Source organism: Triplophysa rosa, linkage group LG14 (genome assembly GCF_024868665.1).
Source record: "Triplophysa rosa linkage group LG14, Trosa_1v2, whole genome shotgun sequence".
In the NCBI taxonomy this organism is placed as follows: Eukaryota; Metazoa; Chordata; class Actinopteri; order Cypriniformes; family Nemacheilidae; genus Triplophysa; species Triplophysa rosa.
In genome coordinates, this window is record NC_079903.1 from 15103627 (window position 1) to 15115748 (window position 12122).

A 12122-nucleotide genomic window follows, 5' to 3' on the forward strand; every position below is an offset into this window, starting at 1 on the left:
CGTGCTTTTTAGCTAACAAAACTCAGCAAGGTCAACAAGCTTTGCTAGAAATGAATGTGCTGGTAGATACAATTCATGAGATAATGCTACAGCAAGACACAAACCTAGTCATGCAGATATATATACACTAGTCTTAACTGCAGGTCTTTGCAGCAGGATAACTGGAATATATTTCATGTGCATAAAATGTGACCATTTACTTGTTTTCATGAACCATTTAAACAGCCAATTGTGTTTCACGAACGAGGCCCATTTTGACAGTCAGTAAGTTTGAAACATCCTTCGAAATCTCCACCCCCTTTTTGCACTTGTGCATTTTTTTACGATCACGCTGAAAGCGATGACAGAAAAGCTCTTAGCCGCTAAAGACTCTGGCTATCTCACCTCAGTCAGTGTGTGAAAAGGATGAGGTGTACGGGGACAGATGACTGGGAGTACTGGGAGTTAAGGTGCATGGATGAAATCAGTGATACGCGTCCCTCAGGACCAGAGCTATCGGTCCGGCGTGGAAATCTGTGCTTTTATCCAGCACCCTTTACAGCAGCCCTAGTGACTGCATAAAAACCAAAAATATAATACGTACCTATGACAAGAGTCAAGTCTTGGGGGCCTATAAACTCTAGATTCCTCCAGGTTTACTGTCACTTTACAAAATGTAGGGAAACATGTGTACTGTAAGTGAATAATATGTATATCTGCAATTTAATGAAATGCCAATTTTATAAAGCTAATAAAAAAATGTAAACAAATAGCTTTTGAAATAAAAATTCCTCCATTCAAAGCAAATTATCAAAGACCTTTACTACAAATTAATGTTTTACAGAAGCTACATCCATCTCAAAAAGCCAAGAAAACAATGAGGATTAACAGTTCATTGATATCTGGAATGCGGAAAAATGGCAGTTTAGTAAGGCCCTTTGTGCAATGTTTCTTCGTTCTTTTGGGAATTTAAAGGCACAGTTCTCACCCCAAAATAAAAATTCTCTCATCATTTACTCACCATCAAGTTGTTCCAAACCTGTATACATTTCTTTGTTCTGCTAAACACAAAGATAGATACAAGGAAGAATGTAATTGTAAACAAACAGTTCTGGGGCACTATTGACTACCATTGTAATCTTTCATACTATGGTAGTCAATGGTGGCCAAGAACTGTTTGGTTACAAGAATTCTTCCAAATATCTTTCTCTGTGTTCATCAGAACAAAAAATATATACAGATTTGGAACAACTTGAGGGTGAGTAAATAAAGACAGAATTAAAATTTTTGGATGAACTATCCCTTTAACATTTTTATATTTCTAGGCCATTTTTTACTACATAACATATCTCAGTATTGTGAATATTAAAGCTTGCCTGATTTGTTTTTTTATGGGAATAAAAAAAACATAGTAGTAGGCTTTGACATGACACGTTTTACCAGTAGCTCCTCACTTGCAGAACGCGACATCCAGGGGACAAGGTTGGATCCAGATCCAGTCTCCTTCCATTGCATTGTGATTGGTCAACACTGGATCCAGTCTCTTTCCACTGCGTTTTGATTGGTCAAAAGATTTCTGCAGCAGTTTTGCCACAACACACGTCATACTCGTGTTGTTGTTACCATTTCCGCATTGAAACTTAAATAAAGTTATTCTATTGACGGAAAACAAAATTGCTGAAGGCAAACTTTATTAAGATATTTTTTAAAGTATTTTATTACATTTAGGGTTAGGGTATTTTTAATAATGTATTTTATTAGGTTTAGTATTATAGTAATATTTAAAGGTGATCATTACTTACAGGCTTATTAAATGATGACATTGATAAGAGCAAACGTTGGCGACCACAAGTTGCTACTTACCGGCTAAGTATATAAAGTGGGAGGAGTTGGATCTGGATCCAACCTCGCCCCCTGGATCTTGTGTTCTGCAGTGAGGACCATCTCCGTTTTACCCTTAACATGGGTCGAGTAGTGCATTAACACCACTTTTGACAAGTGAAATTTCTATGGTTTTATCTTGGACAAGGATTCTTTTACTTTCAGTTGACACTAGACACTCTGAATTATAATTAAACCTTTTAGCTTTACTTCTTATTCATTTCACCTTGACAATAAGACAATACATCTTACCCCCCTCCCTCTAACTGCTATTCATTCAGGATAAACGTGTCTGCTATGACTTTGTACAACTGTGCAATGACACAATCAATTGCTAGCTCTAAACGATGGCAAAGAAATGAAATGCTTCTCTACACAGGAAGTCTAGAAACTTCAATACAGCAGCTCTGTTGGAGGCCTTTAACAAGAGCTATACCAAGAAATCTCACTCGCCACATCAGCAGCCTTAAAAGGAATCATTTAAAAGATTAGAAGAGGGTTGTTTGGTCCTCGATGCCACAGTGTTATTGAGAAATTTCTGCTGAAAACGCTTTATTCTGTCGTACAGAATTTGTGTACATGCAGACTGACTGTGACTGAGACTATTAATAGCACTGCAGAAAGACAGGCAGGCAGACGCGACATGCCATCAACCAGCCAATATTGATAAACAGAAACGCAAGGAAGCATGACACATTTACGGATGGTGTGGCCAGGAGGACACATCTGGCTAATCTTGTTCTAGCTTCTTATTGCGAAAACAAAATACATTAATAAGCAAGCATTAAAATAAAAAGGCTATGGATGCCAACATGGTTTAATCAGCTTTCTATTCTCTCTGTTCTCTGAAGGCACACGGTACCTGCTGAAGAACGGGTGGTGCTGACTGTCTCCATCGAGCGAGTCGCTCTGTTTGCGGCTGAGCGGGGCTTTCCTGCTGCGGGATTCGCTAGGGGCAGAGAGGTCTATGTTGCTTCTGCTGAGACGCTTGCTGGAGTTCAGTCTCGGACTGACCTCAGGGTTGTCCTGAGTGTGTGGAAACATTGTCAGTTAATGTATATGTAAATAAGCAAATATACCTGGTTTCACACAATGTTTAGTGAGCTAGAGCACAACATACACTGAACAAAATTATAAACGCAACACTTTTATTTTTGCCCCCATTTTTCATGAGCTGAACTCAAAGATCTGAGACTTTTTCTATGTACACAAAAGGCCTATTTCTCTCAAATATTGTTCACAAATCGGTCTAAATCTGTGTTAGTGAGCACTTCCCCTTTGCAGAGATAATCCATCCACCTCACAGGTGTGGCATATCAAGATGCTGATTAGACAGCATGATTACTGCACAGGTGTGCCTTAGGCTGGCCACAATAAAAGGCCACTCTAAAATGTGCAGTTTTATCACACAGCACAATGCCACAGATGTCACAAGTTTGGAGGGAGCGTGCAATTGGCATGCTGACTGCAGGAATGTCCACCAGAGCTGTTGCCCGTGAATTGAATGTTCATTTCTCTACCATAAGCCGTCTCCAAAGGTGTTTCAGAGAATTTGGCAGTACAAACCGGCACAACATCCAACATCCAACCGGCCTCACAACTGCAGACCACGTGTAACCACACCACACCAGCCCAGGACCTCCACATCCAGCATCTTCACCTCCAAGATCGTCTGAGACCAGCCACCTGGACAGCTGCTGCAACAATCGGTTTGCATAACCAAAGAATTTCTGCACAAACCAGAAACCGTCTCAGGGAAGCTCATCTGCTTGCTCGCCGTCCTCATCGGGGTCTCGACCTGACTGCAGTTCGTCATCGTAACCGACTTGAGAGGGCAAATGCTCACATTCGATGGCATCTGGCACTTTAGAGAGGTGTTCTCTTCACAGATGAATCCCGGTTTTCACTGTACAGGGCAGATGGCAGACAGCGTGTATGGCGTCGTGTGGGTGAACCATAACCCTATCCCTAACCCAGCCATTGAAGAGGAGTGGACCAACATTCCACAGGCCACAATCAACAACCTGATCAACTCTATGCGATGGAGATGTGTTGCACTGTGTGAGGCAAATGGTGGTCACACCAGATACTGACTGGTTTTTGGACCCCCCGGACCCCCCAATACAGTAAAACTGCACATTTTAGAGTGGCCTTTTATTGTGGCCAGCCTAAGGCACACCTGTGCAATAATCATGCTGTCTAATCAGCATCTTGATATGCCACACCTGTGAGGTGGATGGATTATCTCGGAAAAGGAGAAGTGCTCACTAACACAGATTTAGACAGATTTGTGAACAATATTTGAGAGAAATAGGCCTTTTGTGTTCATAGAAAAAGTTTTTGATCTTTGAGTTAAGCTCATGAAAAATGGGGGCAAAAACAAAAGTGTTGCGTTTATAATTTTGTTCAGTGTATAATAAAATCTGGGTTATGTGCACGGTGGCACAGTTCGTATAGTATGTGCGTTGTAAAAATTACAGATTAAAATTTGTATTGCTCAGATGTTGATCTTTAATAATGAAAAGCATTCTCAGTTGTCACTTGTCAGTTATGTTTTTATCCAAGTATCAGGTTTATCTGAAATGTTTGTCATTTAAAACAATAGGACATTCAACAGACAAGATGAAAAGAAGTTTTTACCAAAGGTTTTCACCAAGCTGATAGGACAGATGTCAGTATTTGGTTGTTTAAATACACATGTGAAGTCTCTTTTAAAGTTTTTAAAGCATAGTTTCCCATAGTCAGGTAAGTGAATTGTCGCATCCATAAAACTCCAATTCATCATAAATAGTCACATAAACATCTAATTAAAAGAACTATTTTATGTTCTCTGAAGAGCCATTCCTTCTCCATGTGTTGGGTATTATTTGCTTATGGTTTGTGCATTTTAATTCACAGAAATCCTACAAAGTATATTATCTCTCAAAAACGTGTGATTATTTGTCACGTCCATAAGGCATGAATTTTCCTCACTTTTAAAATAGAAAACTCATGCATAGACTGATATTTATCTGATGTCTGGACTCTATCATCGGGGGTTTAGTAAAATATAAACATATGATTCAAAATATTAGCAACAAATACAGTACATTCTCTAAGAATTTATATTTCACGTTTTTACTGAAAATGTCACATCCATAACACTGGAATTGCCCAGATGCATCTTCAAAAGAGTGGGAGAGAAGAGAATGATTCAGTATTTGTCTACATACCTTTAAGCTTTCCATGCTGTTATGTCTGCTGTTGTGGACTGGGCTGCTATGCCGTGGGCTGTTACTGAAGCAGAGAGCATCAAAACACAACACACCTCCCACACAATCACCCAATAGACACACCTGGAAATCACAAGCACACATAGTAAGTGAGGAAGAATCAGTGCATTACAGCGTGCAATCATCACAGTCAGACAAATCTCAGGATTGCTACAGCACGTTCTGACAGTCAACAACACTTTTAATAAGTGATACAGATACATTACAGTTGCGCAACTCTCCTCTTTTTTTATGTTATGTTTGATGATTAGCTTCATCTCTACAGTGAGTTCAAATCACCAAATGCCAGAAAACAAACGAATCCACATCATTATTATCTTTCAACAACAGATGAGGCTGTGCCACACTGGATTTCCAGACTGAAGAAAGAATCTGTGCGGTGGTGCTGGCCCAATTGAATGCCAAAATCAGAGGGATAATATGCAGGTGCTATTTGAATGGTCAGACTCCCCCGGAGCATCACCACTTGACACACTGCTCATAAACAGCAGTCATCACATCAGGAAATCATTGTGTCTTCTAAATAGACAAGAGTGCGTTATTGGATTAATTATATGAGATTATGGAGCAAGATGAGCAAAAGACCCCCGCATACACACACACACACTCCTTTTCTTTTTAGAATGACTCATCATTGGTGACTCACACACACTGTTAGAGACCCACACACCCTTCCTGTTACCGCTCAGGATGGTGTTTGTCTTAGCAATAGTTCACCAAAAAATGAGCCTAGTCATTATTTGCTCACCCTCATGCCCTTCCTGACCAACATGACTTTCTATCCTCAATAGCACACAGAAGAAAAGTTTGCCAAGAATTATAATGCACCTTTAAAAAGAATGTGCTAAATAATCACATATTTTTGTGTTACAGTATGTCATTTTAACACTACGTATTTCTTTAAAGGTCCAGTGTATGAAATTTAGCGGCATCTAGTGGTATGGTTGCGAATTGCAACCAATGGCTCACTCCCTCCACTGTCCCTTTCAAAGCACTACGGTGACTGACACAGGGCAAAGATGTCATCACGTTTTCTCTTCTTTGTTGAAGGACATAATGTATTTACGAAACGCGCTCTGTAGAGCAGTTTGTCCGTTTAGGGCTATTGTAGAAACAACATGGTGAATTCATGTAAGGGGACCCGCAGTGTATGTGGATAGAAAAAGCTCATTCTAAGATAATCAAAACATAACGCTTCATTATATAAGGTCTTTATACACCTCTGAAGACATAGTTATGTATATTATATTGCATTTCTGTCAAAACTCAAAAATTTAAAGTAACCTTCAATTTTATGCATCAAACAAAGATGATATAGAGAAAAAGGTCACTGCATGTGACGCATAATTTATATTGGAAATCTTCTAATGTTATACCATTTTTATGTGAAGTGGTCCATATGGCTTTCACAAGAATCCCTAATACTAAATGTAATTTTGGTCCAGTTTAATATTATTATGGTGTTCGTGAGCTTATAAAAGCAGAGACATGAGGTGGGTGAGAAAATCATTAAATAATTGTTTCCTTAATACAGAACTGTTTCATTAATAATGATCTAGAACCAGCCTCACCCACACATGGTCAATACATGTTCACTACAAAAAGCAAAACTGTGATTTTAGAGCACTGAATAGGCCAAGGGTGGTTGTTGGGCCTTCATTAACTCACCCGCCCCGTGAACCCTTGTCCTTCTGGAGACTGCAGAAAGCTGTGGTACACCTGGTTGGTGCGGGCGATAACGGTTGCCACGGCATCTTGATAGTGTGGAGCAGCAATAGCAAGCAGAGGTAAGGCGGCCAATGGGAGATGGTCAACGCTGCTGGATACGCAACTCTCATCATAGCTGTAAGGATTCAGACTGTGGAAGAGAACATCAAGTGAGCATCTATTCTACGGACAAGTTGATACACATGGAAACAGCATATCATTTAATCCATTGGAATAGCCAAAACAGCATGATTATGCAAACAATTTAAAGAATAGTTAAGACTTGCTTCCACCAAGAAAACCAATGTGCCTTATCACAGCGCAGTGCATGAGTGTGCATTCATGTGTGCATGAGTCCACACACACAAAAAAAAGAAGTGAAATATTGTCTTGCCCCCACCGTCGTCTCCTTGAACAGCTGTGCTAACCTCAGAGCTATCGATCAAGCATAGCAATTAGTGACCTGATGGCTCCGACAGACAGACAGCGGAGTTCAGGGCAGGACCGGAGGATGATGGAAGAGGTACATCCTCCTTACAGCCCGAGCCAGGACTGGGGCAGAGGCTCTGGGATAACTCTACCTGTCTGAAATGAAACGCCACCCAGTGTTGTGTGAGTCGCAACAAAATGGACATATGGAGTGAATCTATGGCACTGCTGCTCGGTAATAAATTGACTGTTGAAACGGTGCCACCAGGTCCCAAATGCAATGAACACCTGGAATGCAACCAAGTGCCTTTTGTCTGAGGAAACCGCACAGGTCTGACGAACACGTGGCGTCGCTTCTCTGATTATAATGACAACCTATAAGCTCATGCTAATCAGTTCTCAGTGACATCACCCGCTGCTACACAAAAGCAGTTCCAATTTACATGAACAGGATACTGGCTCCTTTTTTGTCTCCTCTGTGGTATATTACAGTTTTCTCCATCCTAAAATACCCCAAATTTTCCTTCTGTCCTGCCACTCCTGACAAGGGCGAGGCTAATGCGCTATGACCCCATGTGAACAACATTTCCTGTCATGTTTACATGAAGTTTACTGGCTGAAGAAAGACACAGCCATTACAGTAACAAGCCTGCAGACCAAGGGCCAGTCCAATCATACACGGTTCACAGCGGGAGAGGGTTCAAAGAGCACCTCCAAACTGCTCAGTATGCCTCCTCACCCTGGATTCATTATTTATTTATAGTCATCTAATTAATTTTTGCTCTGTCCTAGCAGCTGGTGCATTTGCCAAGGCTGTTGTACCTCCTGGAAAGGGCTGAACTAATACGACTGGCTGGAAATTTGGCAATGAAGTTCAATTTAAAATGAGGCGAGTATTGGCAAACCACTTATTTGAAGTAATGAGGATCCTTTCTTAAAGGAGCAGTTCAACCAAAAATGAAAATTCTTTCTTCATTTAGTCACCCTCAAATTGTTCTGATATTTGGAAGAATGCTTGTAACCAAACAGTTCTTGGCCACCACTCACTACCACGGTACACTCAAAAAAATGATTTTTAAAGGTTGTTTGTTTTACGTAATCAGGTTTATCAGTTAAAAGCATGCAAACGTTAATCCTTCACAAAAAAGAAGATATTTTGAAGAATGTTGGTAACCATTCACTTCTATTGTATGAACACAAAACCAATGCAAGTCAATGGGTATCGCCGTTGTTCAGTTACCAACATTCTTCAATATAACTTTTGTGTTCTGCAGAAGACAGAAAGACAGTCATACAGGTTTGACATGACATGAGGGTGAGTAAATGATGACTGAATTTTCAATTATGGGTGAGCTATCCCTTCAAGAGGCTTCAAAACAATTATTCTTTAACCGAGAATATAAAGGTAACCAAGAAGACATGCAACCATGACTACAGAGACACACAAAAACAAACATGAAACCATACATCCAAACATACACCTAACATCACAATACCTATCACCATTAGCAGTGTTTGTATGACTCATACGAATGTGACCCTAGAGATACGGATGTGACCCTAGAGATCTCTCCGAAACAAAACCTTCTTATCTCCCTGCCTACACAGATGAAGACCCCTGTACTCCCTGCTAGCTTGCTCCACAGGTGATGGCTGCCGGGTCTCGAAATAGCCAAGCTCAAGCTGAGAAGAGGACAGATTTCTGATCAATAATACACCTTTAGACTGCCAAAAAGCTTGTGGACAAACACAAGCATGAGCTGAAATCTAAGGGCCCTTTCACGAATACAGCCGCTTGTTTAAAATCTTACCGAAGATCTAATTTGCGGGGAAGCTTGTTATAAACATTTGTGCTCCCTTCCGACCAATAGGAGTCAGATAAAAAGATATTTATCTGGATTCAGTGACTCAATCAACTTAACCTTGGAAATGGCAAATATTTCCCTTTCCTTTCCATGATGTCAGGGGGCTAACAAGACACGCTGGGCATAAACAAGTCCATCAGCTTCAAACCTAACATCTGCACGCTAGTGTTCAACGTAAAATGTGCGCAATCTGAATGATAAAATCTTTCTTCTATCCCGGTTTGATTTTCAGATTTAAAAGTATTAACATTGTGAGCCCCTTTAAAAACTATTATTTGAGCATAATAACATGGAAAAATATGACATCAGAATTTTTGGTTTGGAACAACTACTATCAAATCCAACACAGCATTTATAATGTTTATTCAAATATTAAAAGGTCTATTTTGATTTTATGGTTTCTAAAATGAAACAAGACCCATAAAAGCTGTTTTCTCTGATTAAAGGAAAGGGCCACATTTTTAATAGTTAATCAAGCTAACAAGGACCTAAATGTTGCACAGGAGGAACACTGAGCAGACCACCGACACTCACAAGTGGTCCTCGAGAGACAAACTAGTATCCAACTCCTCCCTATCTGACACAGACCCCAGGAATCACGTATCGAATTGACTTGCCCACCATGTTTTGGTGATAGAAAATCAATGTGGAAGCTTTTTTGTCAGAGTTGCTAATTGGAAATGCTGTGTGGAGCTGGCAAACAAAGGTTTATAACAATTCCTCCCTTCACTCCCCCCATAAGCACTAAATGGTGTGTACGTGTGGGGGTCCGTGAGGCTTTGATTCAGACCACAGTTATACACAAACACGCGTGCTGTAAAGCCACATCTGTAAGAGCATCTCATTAAAAGAGTCAAGTCATTATCAGCTGTAAAGGCTTGGCAGGACAGTCACCGCTCTCACAGGAAAATCCCAAAGCTCTTACACTGAGGACATGGAAGCAAACATGCACGAAAGCTGTATTGACAGAAGATGTGTGTGCACGCTGAGGAGCGTGGGACCACATAGTGAACTGTGTACATACGTGCTGTCTGTCAATGATTCAAGATTCAATTCAAGATTTTTGTCACATACAGTTATATACAGTAAGTATACACATATAGTATACTCTATAGACAAAATTGCAAAAATTATAAAATATAAGATAAAACAAAAATATCAGCTAGATTTCAGCAGCAACAACAAAAAAAAAAACGTTATGTGGCCCAAACTTAACCTCTGCAAAGAATCTATAACTGTTGAGTAGTTTTTATGTAATTTAATACAATTAATATATAATAAAATATTAATATAAATTAAATCTAAAATAAATAAGTAAATAGACAATAAATAAATAATATATAATAAATAAGATACTGTAAAGAAAAACGTGTAGCATAGATAAAACTATTTGAAAAGAAGATTAAAACATAGGTTTTACATTAAAACTAAAAATATAAAATGTATGGAGTGGGAGGAAATAATAGAAAGTAAATGAAATAAAATGAGGAGTGCAGAGAGCTGACTAAAATAACTTTTTATGCCAAATATATATATAAAATATATTTTAATGACGATAAGCATAATTTCCTAATTCTGAAAAAGATCCTGAATACAAAGAATTCTGCTTCATTTTCATTGCAGTACTATGAGAGAGTAGTAAAACAGGTTTGTAATTTTCACGACAATTGTGTCACAAAGCAAATAATTCATTTTCTTTCTTTAAAAAAAAATCTTGTTTCTTTTTATAGAAATTAGGATGAAATACAACAAACGTGTACTTCACAGCATTTGTAAGATTCTCACTGCTAGTGTCAAGCAGGCTGAACCGTACAGGAGATCAAATCAACCCCACTACAGCCTCCTAATGTTGCTTTGGCAAATGCCGGTTGTACTCAAGTCAACTGATCGTCTACGCCTTTATGCGGGTGTGTTGGAAATAAAAACAAAGAAAAGAATGAATAGAAAACAACATGTGATTCTGAGGGTTGGTAGCAGTGTGTATGATCATGAGAAAGAGTGTGTGCTTATGTGCATCTAGGAATCACAATAATTATCTTTTTTCTTTCTTTTTTAAGATGTTGTTCTTTATTATATTACAGTATCCGTTTTTTTGTACTGGACAAGTACAAACAGACATAAAATGACTCATGGCTTCTACATCTATCTTTCCTAAGCACTAAACCATAAAACCACTCCAGAAGAACAAACACAATATGTATGTCACCTCTGAATAGGGTTCATCACGTTGATCTCCGTGGTACCCGAGTGATTGACATTTTTTATTAGACACCGTGCGGTGTGGGAGAAGGCAGAGATTGCCATCATGTGATCAAAATAGCTCCTCATATTTCTCTGTTTGCTCTGCTCCGCTCAGTGACTTGACGGCACTCCATCTTCACCGCTTCACCGAAGTGATGAAAAAGTACTAGAAAAGACACAAAAGCTGAAGAAGAAATCCGCTGAAGGCCTCCGAGCAACGGAGCTCTCGAAGCAATGGATCCGCTTTCACGGCTTAAAGGAAGTTTATTCATCGTGAAGTTTGATTTTCGCGGAAAGCATTAGCGTTACGTGCTTGTGGCTGTCTTCTTTCCTCTTATTCGTTTTATTTCTCATAAACGAATAAGAACGTCAAAGCTGACAAAACTCATTAGGTCTTGTTAGGCAAACAATTCAGGTTAAGCTGGAGCTTTTTCTCTTAGCTGCTCTCTCGATCCTGTTCTACCTCCATGGGATAAAAAGATGTTATGTGAATGGCAAAGCAATTTATAGATTACTTATGAATTCTGCTTCGGGGATTGTGTTTGGGACTTTCAGCGTGAAAATTCACATTTAAAACAGCGATGGCTGTAAAGGTTGTGGATTTAATATTCCACATCGATAATGGAGAGATGTTTTGAACATGTGTGCTAATTTATAATTACGAGTGCATTGGTTACATTTCACTACTAAATCGAATTTATTGTTTTCTGAACACTTTACATCATCTGTCATTGGTCCAAAACAGTCC

The 12122-nt window shown here is 39.3% G+C and overlaps 1 protein-coding gene across 4 annotated transcripts in view; it reads right to left on the minus strand.

Annotated features, from left to right (window-relative positions):
* Positions 1 to 12122, minus strand: part of pitpnm3 (PITPNM family member 3) — a 77994-nt gene that overhangs the window by 19193 nt on the left and 46679 nt on the right. For all 4 annotated transcript variants that reach the window (XM_057350706.1, XM_057350704.1, XM_057350703.1 and 1 more), the window contains exons 6-8: positions 6801 to 6990; positions 5073 to 5195; positions 2723 to 2886 (exon numbers count right to left, since the gene is read on the minus strand). In XM_057350706.1, coding sequence (XP_057206689.1) covers positions 2723 to 2886; positions 5073 to 5195; positions 6801 to 6990 — 477 coding nt within the window. The remainder of the gene's footprint in view (positions 1 to 2722; positions 2887 to 5072; positions 5196 to 6800; positions 6991 to 12122) is intronic.